At 42.6% G+C, this 20,511-nt stretch overlaps 1 protein-coding gene across 4 annotated transcripts in view; it reads left to right on the top strand.

Moving 5' to 3' along the window:
• The first annotated feature begins 566 nt into the window (after window positions 1-566).
• Window positions 567-20,511, top strand: part of ints13 (integrator complex subunit 13) — a 49,087-nt gene continuing 29,142 nt past the window's right edge. For 2 of the 4 annotated variants that reach the window (XM_052033679.1, XM_052033677.1), the window contains exons 1-8: window positions 567-954; window positions 3,741-3,827; window positions 10,135-10,209; window positions 14,875-15,077; window positions 16,505-16,585; window positions 17,316-17,406; window positions 19,853-19,981; window positions 20,129-20,152. In XM_052033679.1, the coding sequence (XP_051889639.1) occupies window positions 730-954; window positions 3,741-3,827; window positions 10,135-10,209; window positions 14,875-15,077; window positions 16,505-16,585; window positions 17,316-17,406; window positions 19,853-19,981; window positions 20,129-20,152 (915 nt within the window). In that variant the 5' untranslated portion in view covers window positions 567-729. The remainder of the gene's footprint in view (window positions 955-3,740; window positions 3,828-10,134; window positions 10,210-14,874; window positions 15,078-16,504; window positions 16,586-17,315; window positions 17,407-19,852; window positions 19,982-20,128; window positions 20,153-20,511) is intronic. The other 2 variants (XM_052033678.1, XM_052033680.1) reach the window with 2 other exon arrangements.

Below are 20,511 nucleotides of genomic sequence, written 5' to 3'. Positions count from 1 at the left end.
GCCCAGTGCGAGGGCGGCAGCACCGCTGACCAGTCCCACAGGCTCGGCCCGTCAACCCGCAATGCTCGCTCCCGACCCCGTGACCGCGCAAAGTCCGCCCCGGACCAGGCGCGCACCCGACAGTCCACCCTGTTGGTGCTCGCTCTGGGACTGGCGCGCCCCCCCAACCAGCCCCCGTCCCCGTGACCGCGCAATGTCCACCCCGGACCAGGCGCGCACCCGACAGTCCACCCTGTTGGTGCTCGCTCTGGGCCTGGCGCGCCCCCGAGCAGCCCCCCCCCCCCTCCCCAATGCCCGCTCCATGCCAGGCGCGCCCCCGGGGCCGTTACCATGACGTGCCCAGGACGTGCGCGTGTCCGACGCCCCCCCCCCGAGACGTGCGCGCCGCCGACCCACCGACACACGACGCTCGCCCCCCCCGGACGCGCGCGCCGCCGACGCACCACAACACAATGCTCGCTCCACCCCCGGGACGTGCGCGCCGCCGACGCACCACAACACAATGCTCGCTCCACAACCTGGGACGTGCGCGCCGCCGACCCCAACGACACCCGACGCTCGCTCCCGACCCGCCATCTTGGCCTTCCCGCCATGCTCGAGGATGACGGTTGCCCGGCGACCGCTGCGGTTCGGCCGGAGCCTGAGCGCCGAGGCCCCGTCGGCTGAGGCGGCGGAGAGAAGCCCCCCTGGGCCGCGGCTCGTCGCCCTCCCACCGCCCCGGCAGCCAGGATGAAGCTGTTCTCCGAGGCGCACAAGACGGTGTTCGTGGTGGATCACTGCCCGTACATGGCCGAGTCCTGCCGGCAGACGGTGGAGTTCGACATGTTCACCAAGAACCGGGCCCCGGGCATCATCCCGCTCGCACCCATCGCCAAGTCGCTGTGGACCTGCGCCGTGGAGTCGGCCATGGAGTACTGCCGCATCATGTACGACATCTTCCCGGCCAGGAAACTGGTGAGAGGCGCTGCCCGCAACGGGACGGGGATAGAGCACGGCCGGGAGGGCCGGGGTGGGGTCTGGGGATAAACCCCCTTCACACCCACTCCTTGGAATCATCCCCCTGCACTCCCCCCTCATTGTAGACCCCCCCCCCCACCGGCTCCCACCTCATCCTAATCTCACCACCCCCCCCCCCACCGGCTCCCACCTCATCCTAATCTCACCACCCCCCCCCCCCCACCGGCTCCCACCTCATCCTAATCTCACCACCCCCCCCCCCCACCGGCTCCCACCTCATCCTAATCTCACCACCCCCCCCCCCCCACCGGCTCCCACCACATCCTAATCTCACCACCCCCCCCCCCCACCGGCTCCCACCTCATCCTAATCTCACCACCCCCCCCCCCGCCGGCTCCCACCTCATCCTAATCTCACCACCCCCCCACCCAGGCTCCCACCTCATCCGGGGTGAGGGAGGGTTGGGGTGAGGGAGCGTTGGGGGGGGAGGGGATCTGGGGTGAGGGAGCGTTGGGGGGGGAGGGGATCTGGGGTGAGGGAGCGTTGGGGGGGGAGGGGATCTGGGGTGAGGGAGCATTGGGGGAGGGGATCTGGGGTGAGGGAGAGGGGTGAGGGAGTGTTGGGGGAGGGGATCTGGGGTGAGGGAGTGTTGGGGGAGGGGATCTGGGGTGAGGGAGCGTGGGGGGAGGGGATCGGGGGAGAGTGAGCGTGGGGGAGGGGATCGGGGAGAAGGAGCGTGGGGGAGGGGATCGGGGAGAAGGAGCGTGGGGGAGGGGATCGGGGAGGGAGCGTTGGGGGAGGGGATCAGGGGTGAGGGAGCATTGGGGGAGGGGATCGGGTGAGGGAGCGTGGGGGAGGGGATCGGGGTGAGGGAGCGTGGGGGAGGGGATCAGGGGTGAGGGAGCGTTGGGGGGAGGGGATCAGAGTGAGGGAGCGTTGGGAGGGGTCGGGGGTCTTGGGAGGGGGTGACGGGGAGGGAGTGTGTGTGTGTTGGGGCGTTGTCTAGGATGAGGAGGGAGTGAGTTGGGTTGGGGTTGAGTCTCGGATGAGGAGCGAGCCTGTGTAGGGGAGGGGTGGTGAGATTAGGATGAGGTTGGAGCACGTGTGGGAGTGCCTAGGATGAGGTGGGAGTGCAGAGGGATGATTCAAAGGAGTGGGTGTGAAGGGGGGTGTATGTTCCTTGACGTGGGAGGGATGGGTTGCTCAAGTCTGTGGAGTGTTGGTTTGGGCATTTGGAATGGATGAGCAATCAGGCATTAGGATCTGGGTGAGGGGTGGGTGACTTTTGGTCTGTGGGAAGGGAGGAGCAACTAGGATCTGGGAAGCAGATGGGCCTGGAGGCTAGGGACTAGGCAGTGGGTGGGAAGCTGGCTTGGGACTAGTGGGCCAGTGGTCTACATTACAGGTGGGTGGGGGCAGATGGGACAGCACTCTTGTCAGCAGAGTTGGTGAAGTGGGTGGTTGTGGTCTGGGCAGCATTGTTTTACAAAGGCTAGACAATAGCCTTTTGGCAGAATGTGGAAGAAAGGGCAAGGGTTGGGTTATGGTACGGTGGAAAGAGTACTGGGGATACTGATGAGGAATTATTTCAAAAGCGCCACGCTCTGGGAATACATGATGAATTCTGGGTGAAGTAAGTTGCTCATTCCTGGCAGCAGTCATGTAATGAGCCCTGTTAATAAAGGACATGCAGTAAGTTAGTTGTTAAATGGATATGGGGAAAAAAGAAGGCTCCTCTGTGGCTGATAACTTGCTGATACATCAGTCTACTCAGTCAGTAGTTTGGCATTTGTTGGATAGCACAGCCCTTCTTTTTTCTTCACTCACAAATATTTAAGTGTTGGAATGTTTTGAAAAAGTGGGAAATGGAATATAGTTTAAGAACTGAGCAATGATTGACTCTGGAACAGTAGTTAGCAGTATTCAATACAAAATAATAGTACTGCTGATGGCTGAAATGTGTGAGGCATAATTTTGTACATTTTATCTCTTCTTTTTCAGCAGAGTGTAGATCAGTTAAATAACTACCAAAATACAGTTTCTCTGTTTAGGAATAAAACTATTTCATAATCCTTGCTAATATAGGTTAAAATATATTCTCCTGCTCTTCTTCTGGCATTGCTCATGACTTTTTGAAAAAAGATTCTGAAGACTAGATTATTAAGATGGTGTGAGCTTAATTTGGTGTTTATAAAACTACAAGGTGAAATTGCTGTGCTGCATTGAAATTGAAAACTGTGCTCACTTACGCAGTCTGCCTGGAGGCTCCCAACATTGTCTCTTGTAGGGTATTTAAAATACGCTGCAAATTTGATTGCTTTGGTTTTAACTGTTAGGTGGAGAGAGGGACAGGCTGGGATTGACCTTGGAGCAAAGAAGATTTAATGAAAAAAGTTAATTATAAGGATGTTAATAGTATGGGAGTGGCGGAAAGAGACAGTTCATTAGCTTGATTTGTGAAAATTGGCAAAGAATTGATGTTGATTGGTTTTTAGAACAAGCTTTGGTCTGAAAAATTGGTAAAAACTGATTCAATCATTCAAAACCATTCAAAAAACAGGAAACTGGATAGAATACCTAAAGAAAAATGTACAGTTCTATGAGGAAAAGGAGAGTGGGATGAGCTGATTGGGTACAGGTACAACAGGGCATTGGTAGTCTCTACACTACCGAAATATGCTTTGGGCTGTGTGTGTTTCCTGGAATGTTGGCATTCCATTTTGAAGATATTACAATTCCTGTATAAAATATGTTGTTCTATTTAATTTCCCTGTGTATCTCAGCCAGCAACATTAAGCAGCATGATGTCAACATCTGGTGACCAAAGGCTGCTAACAGTTGCTCCAAAGCAATTAATGGGTGCAACCAGGGTAAGTAAAAATAAATGTCCATTGAGACTTTTTTTTGCTGTGTACTGAATTGAAATGGAATAATTAACAATGGAAACACAAGGATCTAGAGCCTGGAAGAGAGCCCAATATTTTGTTTGTAACTTGTAAACAGGCAATTTCCTAAGGAAGGATTATTGGGGTAAATTTAGACATGGGTGGGGATGCAAACCACATGGAAATGTTTCAGTTACCTAATACATATGTCTTAGTATACAGTTCTAATGAACACAAAAATTATAACTGCTGAACAAGGCAATATTGCCTGTCTTCTGTCCCTGTCAATTCCAATTTTGGGCCCAAATGTCAGCAAGTGTAATTACAAAACAAATACCCATCTGAAGATGATTTGAGGGTAATGTAGAGTATTGGTTATGTTATTGGATTAGTAATCCAGAATCCTGGGATCATCATCTGGAGATGCAAATTCAAATCCTGCCATGGTGGATTTGGGTTCAGTTAATTAACTCTGCAGTGAAAAAATTCATATCAATATTGATGATTATGAAATTAAGTTGTTGCAAAAATGTTTCACTATTTTATATGCTGGGCAATTAAACCCTTTTATTACATTCCCAATTTCTTCATTACTAACTTTGGATATGTCCAGACCCACTAGCAAGTTAGATCACCAGAGGAGGCAACACGATAGCTAAAGTGCTGAGAGTGTGTTCCAGGGAGTACTAGGATCCATTGAAGCATCAGGCCAAAAGTAGGGTAAGGCAACTTTTTGCCAACTACTACCATGTGATGGATCAGCACTGCTTTATGTTGAACAATCTTTTGGAAGATGCAGTAAAGGTACTCTGAGTGGGGGGTATTCATTGTCCACCACCAAGAATGGCTTGATACCATCGCTACTGGTTGATGGGTTGAGCTTTGAAAAGCATTGCTGCCATTCTGAGTCTGCGGCAGTTGGAGAGGAAACCTATTTGATCTCATCTACTTCAATCCAGCTGTGGTAGTTGCTACTGACCTTGAAACGATAGGAGTGAACATGCACATCAGATGATGTGCCAAAGTTGGAAGAGCTGTTCCACAGACTAGGCAAGCAACTGGCTAATGTGTTGCATTTATTGATCAATACCATTTGGCCAATGGTTCAAGCTCTTCCATCACCACCTCTGCATCTGGCCTGTACTACTGGCAGGTAAGATGCAGCAGAGGTAGTGACTCAGTTGGGAAGAAATGGCATGGGGATCCTATTGGAGACAAAAAAATTCACATTGAGGACCATCACCACCGCCACCCCCCCCCCCCCCCACTCCCTTCATGCTGTGTGTCCAACTATGTTAAAAGGCATGGATTCAAAACAGACCCAGAACCTCAGAACAGGGCAGTTGTGAGATACTGTGGACTATCAGCAGCAGTAGAATTGTATTTCACCACAGTCCTCACTTGGGGTAATCTTGCTTTATCTTTGGCTGCAAGTTCTCTAACCTGGTATATGTCTCAATCCAACACTGACAGCAATAAAGGTAACTAGCCGTAGATCAATGTGGAAAATATCAGAATGTGCTAGGGGCTGCATTATGCAAACAAAAAGGGCCAAACTATTGAAACTGCAAGGCATTATCTACAGTATGTGCTAAATAGCAGAAGCAACATTCTATAAATGGGCAAGCAAACCTACAATCAATGGATCAGATTAAAGCTCTTTTACAATATTTTTATTAATTCCACAAAGAAAATACAGAGTACATGAATCAAAAAGAGAATATAAATACTACTGAATACATTGTGTTAAATCGTGCTTGAGATCACAATACTCAATATTAATACTCACATGTGATAATTAATTAATAAAGAAAAAATTGGAATAATTTTATTATTAAAAAAATCTAAACCCACTACCAAAACCGGAGCTGTTTGGTTAAAAAAAATGACAAGGAAAGACCCTTGACACATAACGATATCAGCCAATATTTGTACTTTAGTCACCTTTTTAATTCAAAAAAAGGTCCCCACAGGGTTTGAAAGTCTAAGATTCAAGAATTGAACAACGGATCTTTTCTAAATTGAGGTATGCAATAACATCCCGTAACCATTGAGCGTGAGTAGGCGGGTTGACTTCCTTTCATTTAAGCAACACAGCCCTCCTGGCTATAAGAGAAATAAAAGACAGAATGTGTAGATCAGAAGCCTCCAAAGTTGTATCTTTTTCTCTGACAATCCCAAATAATGCAGTCAAAGGATTAAGTTTAAAATTTATTTTAAAAAGCACAGAAAAAGTTTGAAACACCTCTGTCCAATTTTTTTTAAGACTCTGACACGTCCAAAACATGTGAATTAAAGAAGCCTCTCCATTATTGCATTTGTCACAGTCAGGAGATATATCCGAATAAAAACGGGATAGTTTGTCTTTAGACAAGTGAGCTCTATGGACCATTTTAAATTGAAGGAGAGAGGGACAGGCGTATAATGACGAAGTATTAACCAATTTAAAAATTTCATTCCAAGTTTCCTCAGAAATTGAAATCCGCAAGTCTTGTTCCCGGGCATTTTTAATTTTGTCTAATGGAACCTTACTCATGCCTAATAATCTGTCATAAATATTAGATATTGAGCCATCATGAAAAGGCTTCAAATTAAAAATTGCATCTAGTAAATTTTTATCAGGACTCATAGGAAAAGAGTGTAATTGAGATTGAAGAAAATCTCTAACTTGTAAATATTGGAAAAAATGAGTTTTTGGTAAACTATATGGATTAAAGCTCTGAAGGCTCACCACAGACTTGGTGGTGTACAGTTAAAGAACGAGCAAAAGAAAGGGACACCATGAATGTCCCAAACCTCAAAAGGTGAGAAGTCCCAAAAATGAGACTGGGAATACTTGGAATCATCTGTGTTTAGACCTGCCAAGTATGGTCTCTAACATTAACGAAACCAGCCTTCTTGATTCACTCTATGTGATATCATGAAATTGCTCATTTGACGATATGGCAAAGGATATGGGCCTCTGAAATGGCAAATGCTTGTGTTGCAGAATTAGTGAAGCTTCTGGTCAGGTTGTTCTGGTATAATCCCAGCACTGGAATGGAGTGATAAGGTGGAAAATTTCTCGAGTGTCTATCCCGTCCATAAAATACAAGATCAGTTCAGTCTGACCAGTTTCCAGCCCTTCAGTCTATTTTCATTTACTTACTAGTGCTCAGTTTGTTTTACCTACTTGATTCAAGTGTTTTACAACCTTCGACCAAAAAAAGTCAAAACAGCCAAGGCAGGTGTAACTGCCCTTGGCATCATGGCAACATGACTGAATGTGGCATCAAAGTGGTGTTGTAAAAGTGAAATCAATGGGGAAAAGCTCTCAACTGAATGGAGCCAGAACTGGTGCAAAAGGAAGATAGAGGCCAGCCTGGTCAGCTGCAGGACATCGCTGGTTAAGCTCCTCAGTGTTGTCTTACACCCAACTAGCTACATCATCAGTGACCTTCTAGATATAGGGGTATTTGCTGATGACTGCACTTTGTTCAATTCAGTGCAGCTCCTCAAGTGGTAAAGCTGCTTGTGCCTGCATTTAGGATGACATTCAATCTTGGGCTGGTAAGTGACAAATAACACTTGCATTCACATGAGTACCAGCCAGTAATCATTCCTAATGAGAGAGAAGCTAGCCTCCTCCCAGTGACATTCAGTGAGATGTTTACATCCTGCTGTCAATAACCTCAAGTCATCAGTAACAATTATCCAGTGCATTATGGCCCAGAACAAATGACTCTTACCAAACCTTGTCCAGCATCTTCAGAACATATGTGAAACTATATGGTGTATGCTGCAGTTCACTCATGAAGCTTGTTAACATCCAAAACAAAGTCCACTTGATTGGCACTGCATTCACCCCCATAATCATTCACTCCCCATTTCCAGCACACTAGCTACTGTGTGCACTGTCTTCGTGATGCACTTCAGCAACTTACCAAGGCTTCAGCGTGACCTCTCAAACCTGCAATATTTGTCATTCCACGTTATCATGGGAAGCAGGTACGTGGGAACATCAATACTTACAAGTTTCCCTCCAAGTCTTACACTATCCTGACTCGGAAATATAATGCCATTCCTTCTTAGTCACTGGGTGAAAATCATGGAATTCCCTTTCTACTGTCTACAAGCATAGTCAACGTTTTCGGTCAAGACCCTGCATCAGGACTCGACCCAAAAAAGATCCCCTGACCGCCTCCAGGACCAGGCCCCCGATGCAAATATTTAGTAGTATTATGTAGACTTCTTTAAAAACGGAAGGTTAATATTGGTACACATGAGTTATTCCTTTTTAGAAGCCTTCAGCCAATCCTTAACCTTAAACTGAAGGACACGTCTTTTTTCTTGTGAGCAATGCTATTGAGATCAAATTATTTCTATGCGCAGTACCTTGTTCAACAGCAATTTAATGGTGATGATTGCAGGAAATGATTGTTGTATCATTACTTGATTATAGATCCAATGTAAGCATTCTGCAAAACTCAAAGCAGATGTACTACTTCTGTTAATTCATCAGCAGGATTTGGGCATTACTAAAATGGCTGTTGTTTATTGGTTATCTCTAGTTGCTCTGAGAAGGTGAAAATGAGCTGCTCTCTTGAGGTAGCTTGCCATGTTAGGCAAATTCTGAGGATTATCGGTCCAGTAACATAACCACTGTACTGTATTTGTTAGAGATACTAAATATAGTTGACAAATATTTGTTTAAATTTGGGACAAATTACATTTTTGAAATTACCCAGACAAAAATAATAGTGGACAAGCTGTAACGAGTGTTGTACATGTATTAGAAAGTAATGTGGAGGAGCTCATGAATTTTTGTACCAGTACACTCTTCATACTTGACCAAAATAATACTTTAATGGTTTCTTCTGTAACTGTTTTATAATCAACAGAGTGTTTTGGAGTGCTTTTGGTGTTCCTACAGTTAAACATATTTACTTATGTTTTGAAGACACTCCATTCAAAATGTCTTTTTGAGTAAGATGAGTAAATGAGCAGAAATAACCATTGTTATGTAGTTGATTTTGGAGCTGCAAACATGACATGTTTTAGTATTTACCTTGTTTCTTTAAAACTATTTTTGCCCCGCAATTATTGCCAGAGTTTAATGTACTCTCTCCACACCATCCCCATTCCTATTTGGAATTGTACAGCCATTTTGGTTCATGCCTTTTTGGTTTTCCTGTTCCATTGCTTATTTTTAATTGTTTCTTTTAATTGTCTTTTTAAATTCTGTTAGTTGTTCTGCACCTTTTGTCAGCCTTTCACTGTAACAGATCTTTTCAGTATACCATTGGATTTTCTACTTTTCCACTAAACTAGCAAGGGCTACGGTTCTCAGCTTACCATCGTATACGTATTGGGTGTTATTTGCTCAGATTTCAATTTTAACAATTATTTCTATTTCATTCTCTTTACTCCAAAATTTGCAGAGGTTTGACCCTAATCTCAGTATTTGTCTCCCTGAATTTGAAACTTTTTGCATAATAAGTGAAAGCTGATGGGGATCTTACGTAAATAGATCCCTGATTATTTTTTTGCTGTACTTCATGGAACCCGGGAAGGTCACAGCACCTGAGGTAGCTTCTGGCCTATCATCACTGTGATGACTCTTTGAGCAATCCAAAATTAATTGCACAGTAATGTACTTCTATATGACACTCTAATTTCCTTGACTTCAAATGTTTATGAATTTATACACAAGCCTATTTTGTGGGAACTTGTAATATCCTAATGAAGAGAACCACATTCAAGGTCCACAAATGCTTTCAAGTTCAGTGTACGCTTGTGTGGAACCCAATTTTAATCATCATGTCACTGCAGGAGTCAGCAAAAGTAACAATTTACAATGCTTAGGTTTGGATGGGCTTTCTGCTTTCTCAGTTGCTTTAAAAAGGAGTGCAAGTGAGGGAGAGTTGCTGTATAATGGAATATTTATCCATGAAGAAATAAAATAGTCAACTGACCTGGCTCCGTTTTTAAAATGATGTCCTTTACAAAAGTATGAATTGAGCAATGTATTTAATGCTTTCCACACACTATTATAATCTGTGCCCAAGAGCATGGATCACTGATTGTGGGAAATGAGACAACCTTACTTAATCAGTACACACAATGTGAGTGAAACGAGTTGTAGATGTATCTCTCAGAAATTTGGCAATTATCATTTTCAAAAAGTGTTGGAATTGTAGCTGTGTATCATCCATGTTCTGATGAAAGTTTACAGCATTATTTCATCTTAATTCACTTTAAAATTCAATCCAGATATGTGTTTTGTTTAATTTCTGGATTTGATTTTTTTTAGGTGAATTTCATTGTAAGTGACTCAAGAGCACATACCCTGAACTCCTGGGGACAAGAAGATCAGAACCTGCAAGAGGTAAAGCAGAACCTTTTAACTTTGGAGTAGGAAGTAAATCCTCCTTGTTGAAATCCACTTCATTGACTTTAACATTCTTCAATTTTTATTGTTAATTACCTACAGATTTTAAAGCACTAATCAGGTAAAATTAATTTTTGTTTTTTTATTTTCAAATGTGGTAATAGTAGCTATCCTGGCTGCAGATGTCATCCGAGACACAACAAATCCTTCAGATGCTGGAATCTGCAGCAATACACAAAAAGTGCTGGAGGAACTCAGCAAGTCAGGCAGCATCTACGGAGGGAAATAAACAGTTGAAGTTTCGGGTCGAGACCCTTCATCAGGACCGGAAAGGAAGAGGGCAGAAGCACACACAGGCAGGGGTAGGCGAGTTCAGGTGATAGGCGAGTCCAGGTGAGGGGGCAGGAGGAAGGTAGGTGGGGGGGGGATGATGTAATAAGCTGAGAGGTGATAGGTAGGAGAGGCACCTGTCACTTCACAGCTTATTACATCTTCTCCCCCTCCCCCCCCCAACCTGGACTCACCCATCACCTGGACTCACGTACCCTCTGCCTGCGTGTGCTCCTCCCCCTCCCCCCACATTCTGGCTTCTGCACTCTTCCTTTCCGGTCCTGATGAAGGGTCTCGGCCCAAAACGTCATCTGTTTATTTCCCTCTATGGATGCTGCCTAACCTGCTAAGTTCCTTCAGCACTTTTTGTGCATTGCTCCAGATTTCATCAGTTTTCCATTCCAAATTTTTATTTGAGTACTTGAAGTTAAATTCTACAGCTAATACAGTTCAATTGCCCAGGCTTCTAGCAGTTTGTCCAGTAACTCAACCACTCTGATACTGCACCCTCCAAGTTCAGAATGCAAACCTGGAATGGTGCTGGTGTATCTCTGGAATTCTCTGCCACGAAGGGTTGTGAAGGCTAGATCACTGGGGACAGTCAAAAAGGAATTAAATGCATTTTTGAAAGATGAGGGAACTGAGTGATATGGGGAACATCTCTTCTTTGCTGGTTCTCCATGATATTGAATAACAAGGAGCCAAATGGCCTACTGCTCTTATTATGTATTTGCATTAGTAAAGGAGGACCAGGCCATGTGTGACGTATTCTGATTGACACTGGGGGCATTGGAATCATTTGAGAAACAGCTGTAGATGTTTTAATTTAGGGAAATTAAAACTGATATCTAAGAAGGATAAGAGCAAACAGGCTGATGGTGTGGATGAGGGCAAAATGGGGCTTGAGGATCCTTCTCATTTTTAATATAGTCCACTGTTTTAAAACAAACATTGTTATTATTTGTGTGGACTGAGGTGAGAATTTTTGGTTCTTATGAGTTTTTTCTCACTTTGGGTAACTGATATTTGCAGGAACTCTCGCATTTAAAATGGTATGACCAAATACAGAATAAAGCTGTCTACTTGCTCCAAAATTTGCCATCATTCTCTATTGCACCAAATTTTATTTTCTGATGTTATAGTTCAACCTTTCTCTCCAACATTGTTTCTCAGTGAAAATGCAATTTCCATAAACTGGGCGAGTCTTCTATTCTTTTTATATTGTGAACAGCACTCCTGATTGAAGGTCAAGTGGGCTCCCCACCCAACTCTTGCTTCTTGGAAATGTCTGAACATGTAAAAATGCCAATATGCATTAGCTAAAGCAAATGACAAATAGAAGCAGTACATTACGGCAAAATAATGATAGAATTGCCCATCAGGGAATAAAATAGAATTATAATCATGGAATTATTACAGCATGGGAGGCCATTTGGCTTACTTAATCAATGTTGGTTCTTTATAGAGTAACCCCATCAGTCTCATTCCCCTGCTGTTTCCCCACAGCCTTGCAAATTATTGTCCATCAGGTGCCTATTCAATTTCCTTTTGGAGACAGATTTAGTTTCAACTCTGCTTACAAGCATGATTCAGATCCCAACTGCTGAATTGAGAAAATGATTTTCTATTCCCCTGACAAGATGTGAAATGGTTCCCCAGTCCGTGAACCACCTGCTATTGGGAAGAGCTTCCCTCTGTTTACCTTACCTGAATCAGTGTGATCTTGTGCACATTCATCTAATCACCTTTCAACCGGCTTTGTTCCAAGGAGAACAACCCCAGATTCTTGTCCAGCTTAGTCTGGAACCGGTTTAGTAGATCTCTTTTGTACCCTTTGTGGATCTTAACGTTTTTTCCTAAAATGTGGTAAGCAGAAATGGATCCAATTGTCCAGTTATGGCCCAGCTATGTTTAGTACAGATTCAACATAACTTCCCTGCTTTAGTACTCTACCGTTATTTATGATTCTCAGAATCTGACATGCTTTACTAACTATTCTCTCAATATGCTCCTGGACCTCAAATAATTATGCACATATGCACTTAGGTCCTTTTGTTCCTGCACACTTTATAGAAGTGTGCCATTTAGTCAACATTGTCTGTCATTCTTTCTGCCAAAGTATATTCCCTTGCACTTTTCCATATTAACTTTCATCTGTCACTTGGCTATCCATTCAGCCAGACTATACCCTCTTGCGGTCTGTTGCTACCTCCTCTTGTTGACTGTGCATGTGCGCGCGCGCGCGCGCACACACACACACACACACACACACACACACACACACACACACACACACACACACACACACACACACACACACACACACACACACATTACCCTGCACATCTACATGAAAGCTATTAATACAACCAGAAAAAATCTTGGTCCTGAAACTGACTCCTGAGGATCACTATGTCTCCTATTTACTGTTAAGACCCTTTAATTCTTTGAGCCTTGATTTTGCTAAACTACGTTTTGTGTGGGACTTCATCAAGTATCTTCTGAATGTCCATGTAGACAACATTTTCTGCATTTGCTTCATCAAAAAATCACAGTCGGTTAAGCCAAAATGATTTGCCTATCTGTGTTGGCTCTCCTTTACCAACTCAAAATTCTCCATTATTGTTTCTGAAGCTTTGCTGCACCAAGTTAAACTGACAGTCATGTGGTTGCCTGGCATGTTCTGGCACTCTTTTTTGAGCAAGGTGTTACACTTGTCATTTCCCTGTGTTCTTATGCTCTCCCCTGTGTCAAAGGAGTTTTGAAGATTATGTATGGCAAGGCCTTGTGCAACTTTCACCCACCTCCTTGTGCATCTCATCTGGACCTAGACTTCAATGTAGTCATTCTTTCTTAAGCCTTCATCTTATGAACTTTCACACCATCCATTACCTCTGCTGCTAGTCCTTCTATTGACATCTTAGCAGCACCCTGTTATTTGACAAAGACAATTGCATGCTTTGTATCTAGTGTTCCAGAGCCTTTTGTGTCCGTGCATGATATTGTTCCTTTATCCTTGGCATTAGCTCTTCTCTTACCTGGTTTTCCTATTTGAATGCAAATAGAAGACTTTTGAATTCTTTTGTGTCCGCTGCCTTTTTCTTCTCAAACACCCTTCATTCATCTTATTTTGGTCTTTGTTCCTCCTCTTAAATTACCGTATTAAGCTTGGTTCTTACTAGTTTTTACTTAAACCTAAAATGCGTCATACACCCTTTATCTTTCTTTGTCTTTTTTGGCACTTGGGGAACTCTGGCTTTCCCATTGTGGGACTATACCTAGCCTAAATCTGAAACATCCGCTCTTTAAAGATTGCCCATTGTCCCTAGTGCTTCACCTAGTAATTACCTTCTGTAATTAATACTGCCACCCCACTGCTTTTTATCTTTCCCTATCTTTTTTTGGAGCATCTTGTATCCTGAGAGAGAAAGTGCCCAGTGCTGTTTTTTTTCTTTCTTTGGAGTCGTGTTGCTTTTATTGCACCGTAATTCCACAAGGTTACATATACCTGCAGTGGTGAGGGAAGCAAAGTTAACGTGTAATTTAAAAAAAAGCACAAGAACCTTGGTTTTCCTAATAAAGGAGAAAGAATAAGGAAGATAAGTCTAGATTATTCACTGACTAGAAGGGGGGCTTGTCAGGGTGGATATTGAGATGTTTTCACTGGTGGGAGAGTCGCTAACAAGGGGACATAGTTGCAAAATAAGGGGCCAGTCATCAGAAACTGAGGCGCAGAGAAAATTCTTTACTGAGAGGGTAGTGAATCTTTGGAATTCTCTGCCCCAGAGGGTTGTGGAGGCCAGATCACTTAAGGTGGAGATAGATAAATATTTGAAAAATTGGGATAGATAAATATTTGAAAAATTGGAAGAATTAAGGGCCATGGGAACTGACACAGAAGAGTCGAGGCCAGCATAGATCAGCTATGTTCATACTGAATGGTGGGACGGGCTTGAGGAGCCTGGTGCCCTGCACCTGCTATTTTCTTGTGTTCAGTTCGGGGCACTGAACATTAGGGAGGGTGTAAAGGCAAATTGTTATGGTGTAACATGCACTGCTTCAAAGGGTGCGGGAAGTAGACACAAGGGGAAAAAAATTGCAGGAATTTGGGAAAGGGATTGAGATTAATTGCTTTCCCTGCAAAGTAGGTGATGGAGAGTGAATGGCTGAATGTCCTCCTTCCACACTTCTAATTTCAGTATTTATGCCACACTTTTCTGAAATAACCATTTCTTTTCTTGATCAACTCTGTAAAATATGGAAATCTTAATCCAGCAGTGTTTTTCTGTTGCATCAAAAAACAGGCCATGATGGATTCTTTCCCTTTGACAGTTGATGGCAGCCCTAGCAGCTGTGGGGCCTCCCAATCCTCGTATGGACCCAGAATGTTGCAGTGTGCTGCACGGCTTGGTCGAAGCAGTCGAGGTCCTGTGCAAATGCACTGATTATCAGCATGAAGCCCGAACTACTTTAATGGAGAATGCAGACCGCGTTAGCAACCGTGGACGTATCATCTGCATAACTAATGCCAAAAGGTGCGCTGCTTAGCATACTGTGATCGTTTTTCATTACTGCACTATTAACACATTCGTTAGTCTTATCATAAAATGTATTATATGTGCAAAATATCTCCATAGAATGAGTAACTGCTTGTAGTAATACATTTCTGAGTTACTTCTGGGGGAGGGAAGTGTGAAGTCAGTTATGTGGTCTGTAATATAGAAATGACTTCAACATATGTCATTCAGCATTGGTTGTTGCAGTGTGTGTGTAGTTGTGGTCAAGTTCTTCTAATGGCAATCACCTTTATGTGTGAAATTGTAGTTAATAAAAAAAAATGTAGATGTCAATTCAGGTGTTATGACAAAAATAACATGGAAAGTAATGTGATCTGGCTACGAAACTCAATGTTGCACATTCTGCCGTTCTTTTTCCCCAAGTTATGCTATTGCACTGGTAATGTTTGCACTGGTAATGTTTGTTTTGTCAACACCTTGCATCTAACATTGGATGGGCCTTGCACTAATTGTCTGGAAGGGACAGTTCCTGGCTCTGTGGCACAATTTCTGCACCCCAACACCCTGCACCTGAACCCTGGATCTCTTTCCATAAAGCACCACGTATTGGAGCAAAACCATGGAAATTCACCACTGTTTTCAGGGTGCCAGCTGAAGGTGCAAGTATTCAAAGACGAAGACCTCAAACAGACTCGCAATCTAGCAAGCAGCAGTGATCGCTGCCCTCCTGTATTCTTCAGAAGTATGGGTGAACTACCGAAGATAACTTTGTGTCTGGAGAGGTAGCATCAATGCTTTCTGCATAAAGTTCTCTAAGTTGATTAATTCGCCCATCCTGCCAATGTTGGTGATCTTTCCTAGCCAACGTCTCCTCTGATTGCACTCAAGCTGCTCCATTGCGTGGATCACATCATCTGCGTACCCAATATCATTGTCCCAAAAAAAAGGACAATACTCTGAGCTCCATCAAAGTAAGAAATTTCCACGAGGGCCATGAAACACTTCAAGGAACTTCTCAAAGTCTCCTCGATTTGCAGAAATGGCCAGTGCAAGACACCTCAAAATGGAGAAGGTCAATATGGGAAGGCACTGAGCACTCAAGTCTCAATGACAAGAGCATGTGGGGGCCATTCACAAACACCAAGAAAAGGAGCACAACCTCCGAAGCTATCTACCCACTTACACTGTCCGGTTCAACCTGGTTTCTCCCACGGCAAAGTCTGTGGATCCCACACAGGACTCCTCAGCCACCTCTGAATCCACAGAATTGGAGTGAATGCAGAGTTGTGCTTTAACCCAAAGGCCTACCTAAGATGAAGATTTAGCAAAACGCAACTAATTATTCAGTTAGTTTATCTTAGTTTCCTCTTTTTACTGTGGACTGTGTACTCCCTTTAACAAGTTTGTTCTGATTCCCTTTTATTTCCCTTAAATTTGTCTTACAGTGACAGCCACGTGCGAATGTTAGAAGACTGTGTCCAAGAGACAATCCACGAGCACAACAAATTAGCAGCTAGTTCTGATAAGTAAGTTTGCGTATTATTCAACACAAAGAAAAACTTTATTCTGATTTATCGACTGCATTAAGAAGAAAAATTTATAGAATTTGTTTGCTTTTATGTATTAAATCCTGTATGTAGCTTGTGAATTACTGAACTGGGCCTTGAGTGGTTGACTGTTGCTAACTGAAGATTATGCAGCATTCAATTTGTGTTATTATCAAGGAACTATGAAGATCTGGCACATCAGTTTGCAAGAAGAGCTGGAAACTACCTTTTTTAAGGCAGCACTTTGGAAAGCAATGGGATGAATTTTGAATATCCAATTGCAATCCATTATACCTGTCCCTGTTTTCCATTGTTTTGAAGCATTTGAATTTGATACTAGGTTAGTCAATTGGCGTACAAGAGAGGAGTTACAATCTGACCATTTTTTCCTAGGTATTCCCAGGCATGCCAGAAGGTGGAGCACTGGTCAGTGTCATAGGCTTGTTGAAAGATTTCACTCTTGCATACTGCAAAGAGAGGAAACAGCCCACTTATTTGAAGATTTTTTTTCTACTTGCCCATTTCTCGAAATGAAAAGTCCTTGATCTTCAAATATTTCATTCTATTATCAAGGACAAATATGCCAAATTTTTGTTTTGGTGAGAAGTGCAATGATCAATCCTCTTGCCAGATGATACAATCTAAATTTGAAGATGTATAATGCTTTCAACAAAAGTTGGTTTGCTCAGTATCTTTTGTTTCCTTTCAGCTTGATGCAAATTCAGCACTGTGAACTGGTCTTAATTCACACCTACACAGTTGGTGAAGACAGCCTGGTTTCAGATCGTCCAAAGAAAGATGTGAGTTATGTTTACTGTATGTATTTGGAACACAGCATACCACACTGTTAGTGCTATTAGATTAATGGGATGAGTTGTGCATATTGTCACTTCTGCAAATTAAGGATAATTTGAGAAATATCTTTCTTTATTGTTTAATTAATCTCTAAAATATGGTGGTGTGTTATCAAGTGTTTCAGGTCTTTGGCTTTGCATTTTGTGGGAGCAATTCTGCCACGTTCTTTGGACACTTTAAAAAAATAATGCAGAATTCTGCTGGAAAATTGGATTAGCACAGGAAATTACTTGATTTCCAGAATGGACACAGTGGGCTGAAGGGCCAGTTTCCATACTGTATGATTCTACTTCAGTGTTAAGTAACTAGGGATGTGTATTTAAGTTAATTGATAGAAGGGTTTAGAGGGGAATTGAGAAAAAGATTTTCACTCAGTTGTTACTTTGGGGATCTGGAAGATCTGTCTGAAATGGTGGTGGAGATAGGAACGCTCATATACTCAAAATGTAGCTGAAAAAAACATAACTTACAAGGCTGTGGTCCAAATTAGCTCCACTTTTGGCTGTATGGTTGCTGTAGCCTCTGAATGCAGGTGGTTCTTTGTTCAGAAATGTTAGGCAGGACCAGAGCTTGTTGCGCATGTTTGCACAAACCTTTCATGTGTGATTCACCCTTTGTGGCAAGACTCTGCCTTTCTTGGCTGTGACTGCCCATCTCAGAATACAGCATAATGCAAACAAAGAACATAGAAAAGTAGGGGCAGCATTAGGCTTTTGGCCCTTTTCCTACCTGTTCACCAATTTTCAGCCCATATCCTAACATTACCCCCTCCTGTGCCAAGCACTTTAGTTTTACACATGTACCTCTTATTTGGGACTTGTATATTACCCCTATTCTCCTGTGTTTTAATTTTGCACACTAATCTCTTTTATCAAAAAATTGCTGCAAATTCAGATACACTACCGGCACTGGCTCTCCCTTTCTGTTAATAGAAGGTAATTTATTAATAGAAAGGAAGAATGGTTGAAAAATTAATGGAACTCTAATTGCAGTGTCCCTAAGTAGCTGTTTTCTCTCAGTAGATACACTAGGAACATGCAGTGGGATAATAGTAAATATGGTCTGTGTACTACAGATTTGATACCTGGAACTCGCTGCCAGAGGAGGTGGTAGAATCAGATGCAATTACTACATTTAAAAGACATTTTGACAGGCGCTTGAAAAGGCAAAGCATAGAAGAATACGGACCAAATGGGATTTGTGTAAATGGGCAAAAAGGTCAGCATGGATGTGGTGAAATGAAGGGATCGTTTCTGTGCGGTATTACAGCGCCAGCGATCAGGGTTCGATTCCCGTCGCTGTCTGTAAGGAGTTTTTACGTTCTCCCGTGTCTGCGTGGGTTTCCTCCGGGTGCTCCGGTTTCCTCCCACATTGCAAAAGGTGTACGAGTAGGTTAATTTGGGTTTAAAATGGGCGGCGCGGACTCGTTGGGCCGGAAGGGCCTGTTACCACGCCGTAAATAAAATTTCAAAAAAAAATTTAAATAACTCTGCGACTCTCTTAGCTGTGCAAATGCTGAATGGCAAATTGGACTTACATAGTTTTTGTATTATATTATGCAACATTTTCATTGCAAATCGACACATTAAAGGAAACTACTAACATTTCTTATATTTAAAGAAAACAATTTAAGTGTGAGGAATGCATTTTCAGGGCTGAAGCTGTTCTAATTGAGTTTACCCAATTATACGTGAATGATTTCTAAAATGTGTTTTGATCAGAAGTCCATCTTCAACCCACATGCTCTTTAATCCTTACAAAAATACATATACTACATGGTTACCATTACGCAGTTCTGAAAGTCTATAATTTTATAAACTCTAATTTTCACTCGGGACAATGTAAAATGACGCATATCAGATTGACTGTTTAAAAACCTGGTTTTCCCTTCCTTTGACTTCGGTGTGATGTTTAACGGATGGCTAATTTGATATTTTAAAATCTTAGCCCATATGGTGGAATTCCCTCTTTTAACCATTAAAACCAATTCTAATATATTCTTGTCTAGTTTCAAGGTAATTTTTGTTTGATTTTACCCTGGAATGTGTATTGGGATGTAATTAAAGGTGCTAAGTAAATTAGCCCAAGTATGTATTCAATGGAAATGTTATGGATGTATGAAATCTGTGATTTGCAGCTACAATATTAATTGAATGCAAGCAACACACAAAAAGCTGGAGGAACTCAGCTGGTCAGGCAGATGAAGGGTATTGATCCAAAATGTCGATGGTCCATTTCCCTCCATTAATGCTGCCTGACCTGCTGAGTTCCTCCTGCTTTTTGTGTTTTGCTGCAGATTCCAGCATCTCTTGTGTCAACATTAATTGAATACTAGTTTATTTTTGGCTGCCAAATATCGTGATTGATTGGTGTCCAATTTGATTGCTACAGGTCTCCTTGGTCCTAACGAGCGAAGTGCACAGTGTCCGTGCTGGAAGGCAATTGCCTGCGAAGCTCACGACGCTTGTCCAGCAGCATTTTGACCTTGCATCCACTACCATTACTAACATACCTATGAAGGTGGGTCTAATACTTAAGATAAGTTTTATTTTAAGTAGAGCGCAGCATCTAATTGTTTTTTTATTTATTTTCAGTTTGTGAAAATTTAACATTTTTCAAAGTAATTTTCAAATTATTTTCTCTCCACATCATATTTCTGTTTGCTAGCCCACGTTCAATGTCAGTGAACAGGTTAGTAAATTTGAATTCAAAATAGAACATTAGATCATGAAACTGATCAAAAGGTTATATTGTATGCAACACACTGTGGTGTGCAATATAATCATCTTTTTGTCTGTTCTTGTAGAAACATTACTGTAAGACCCTTTGTATGAAACTGTCACTAAAACTGCTCCCTTACATCTGTATTGTTCTTTCCATTTTGTGTTTCTATGTATCTACCCTGTATAGTATTTGTGTGGCATGCAATGATAATGTACCTGCTGCAATTTGTCTATTGTTGGTTGCCTTCCATACACTGTTTAAAAGGAACTGCTTTACAGAAATGTTTCAAAACAAATTAAAACATTAATATTTTTCCCCTGCTAGTC

The sequence above is a fragment of the Pristis pectinata genome, chromosome 19, assembly GCF_009764475.1.
Source record: "Pristis pectinata isolate sPriPec2 chromosome 19, sPriPec2.1.pri, whole genome shotgun sequence".
NCBI lineage: Eukaryota > Metazoa > Chordata > Chondrichthyes > Rhinopristiformes > Pristidae > Pristis > Pristis pectinata.
This window is presented reverse-complemented; position numbering and strand designations above follow the sequence as displayed.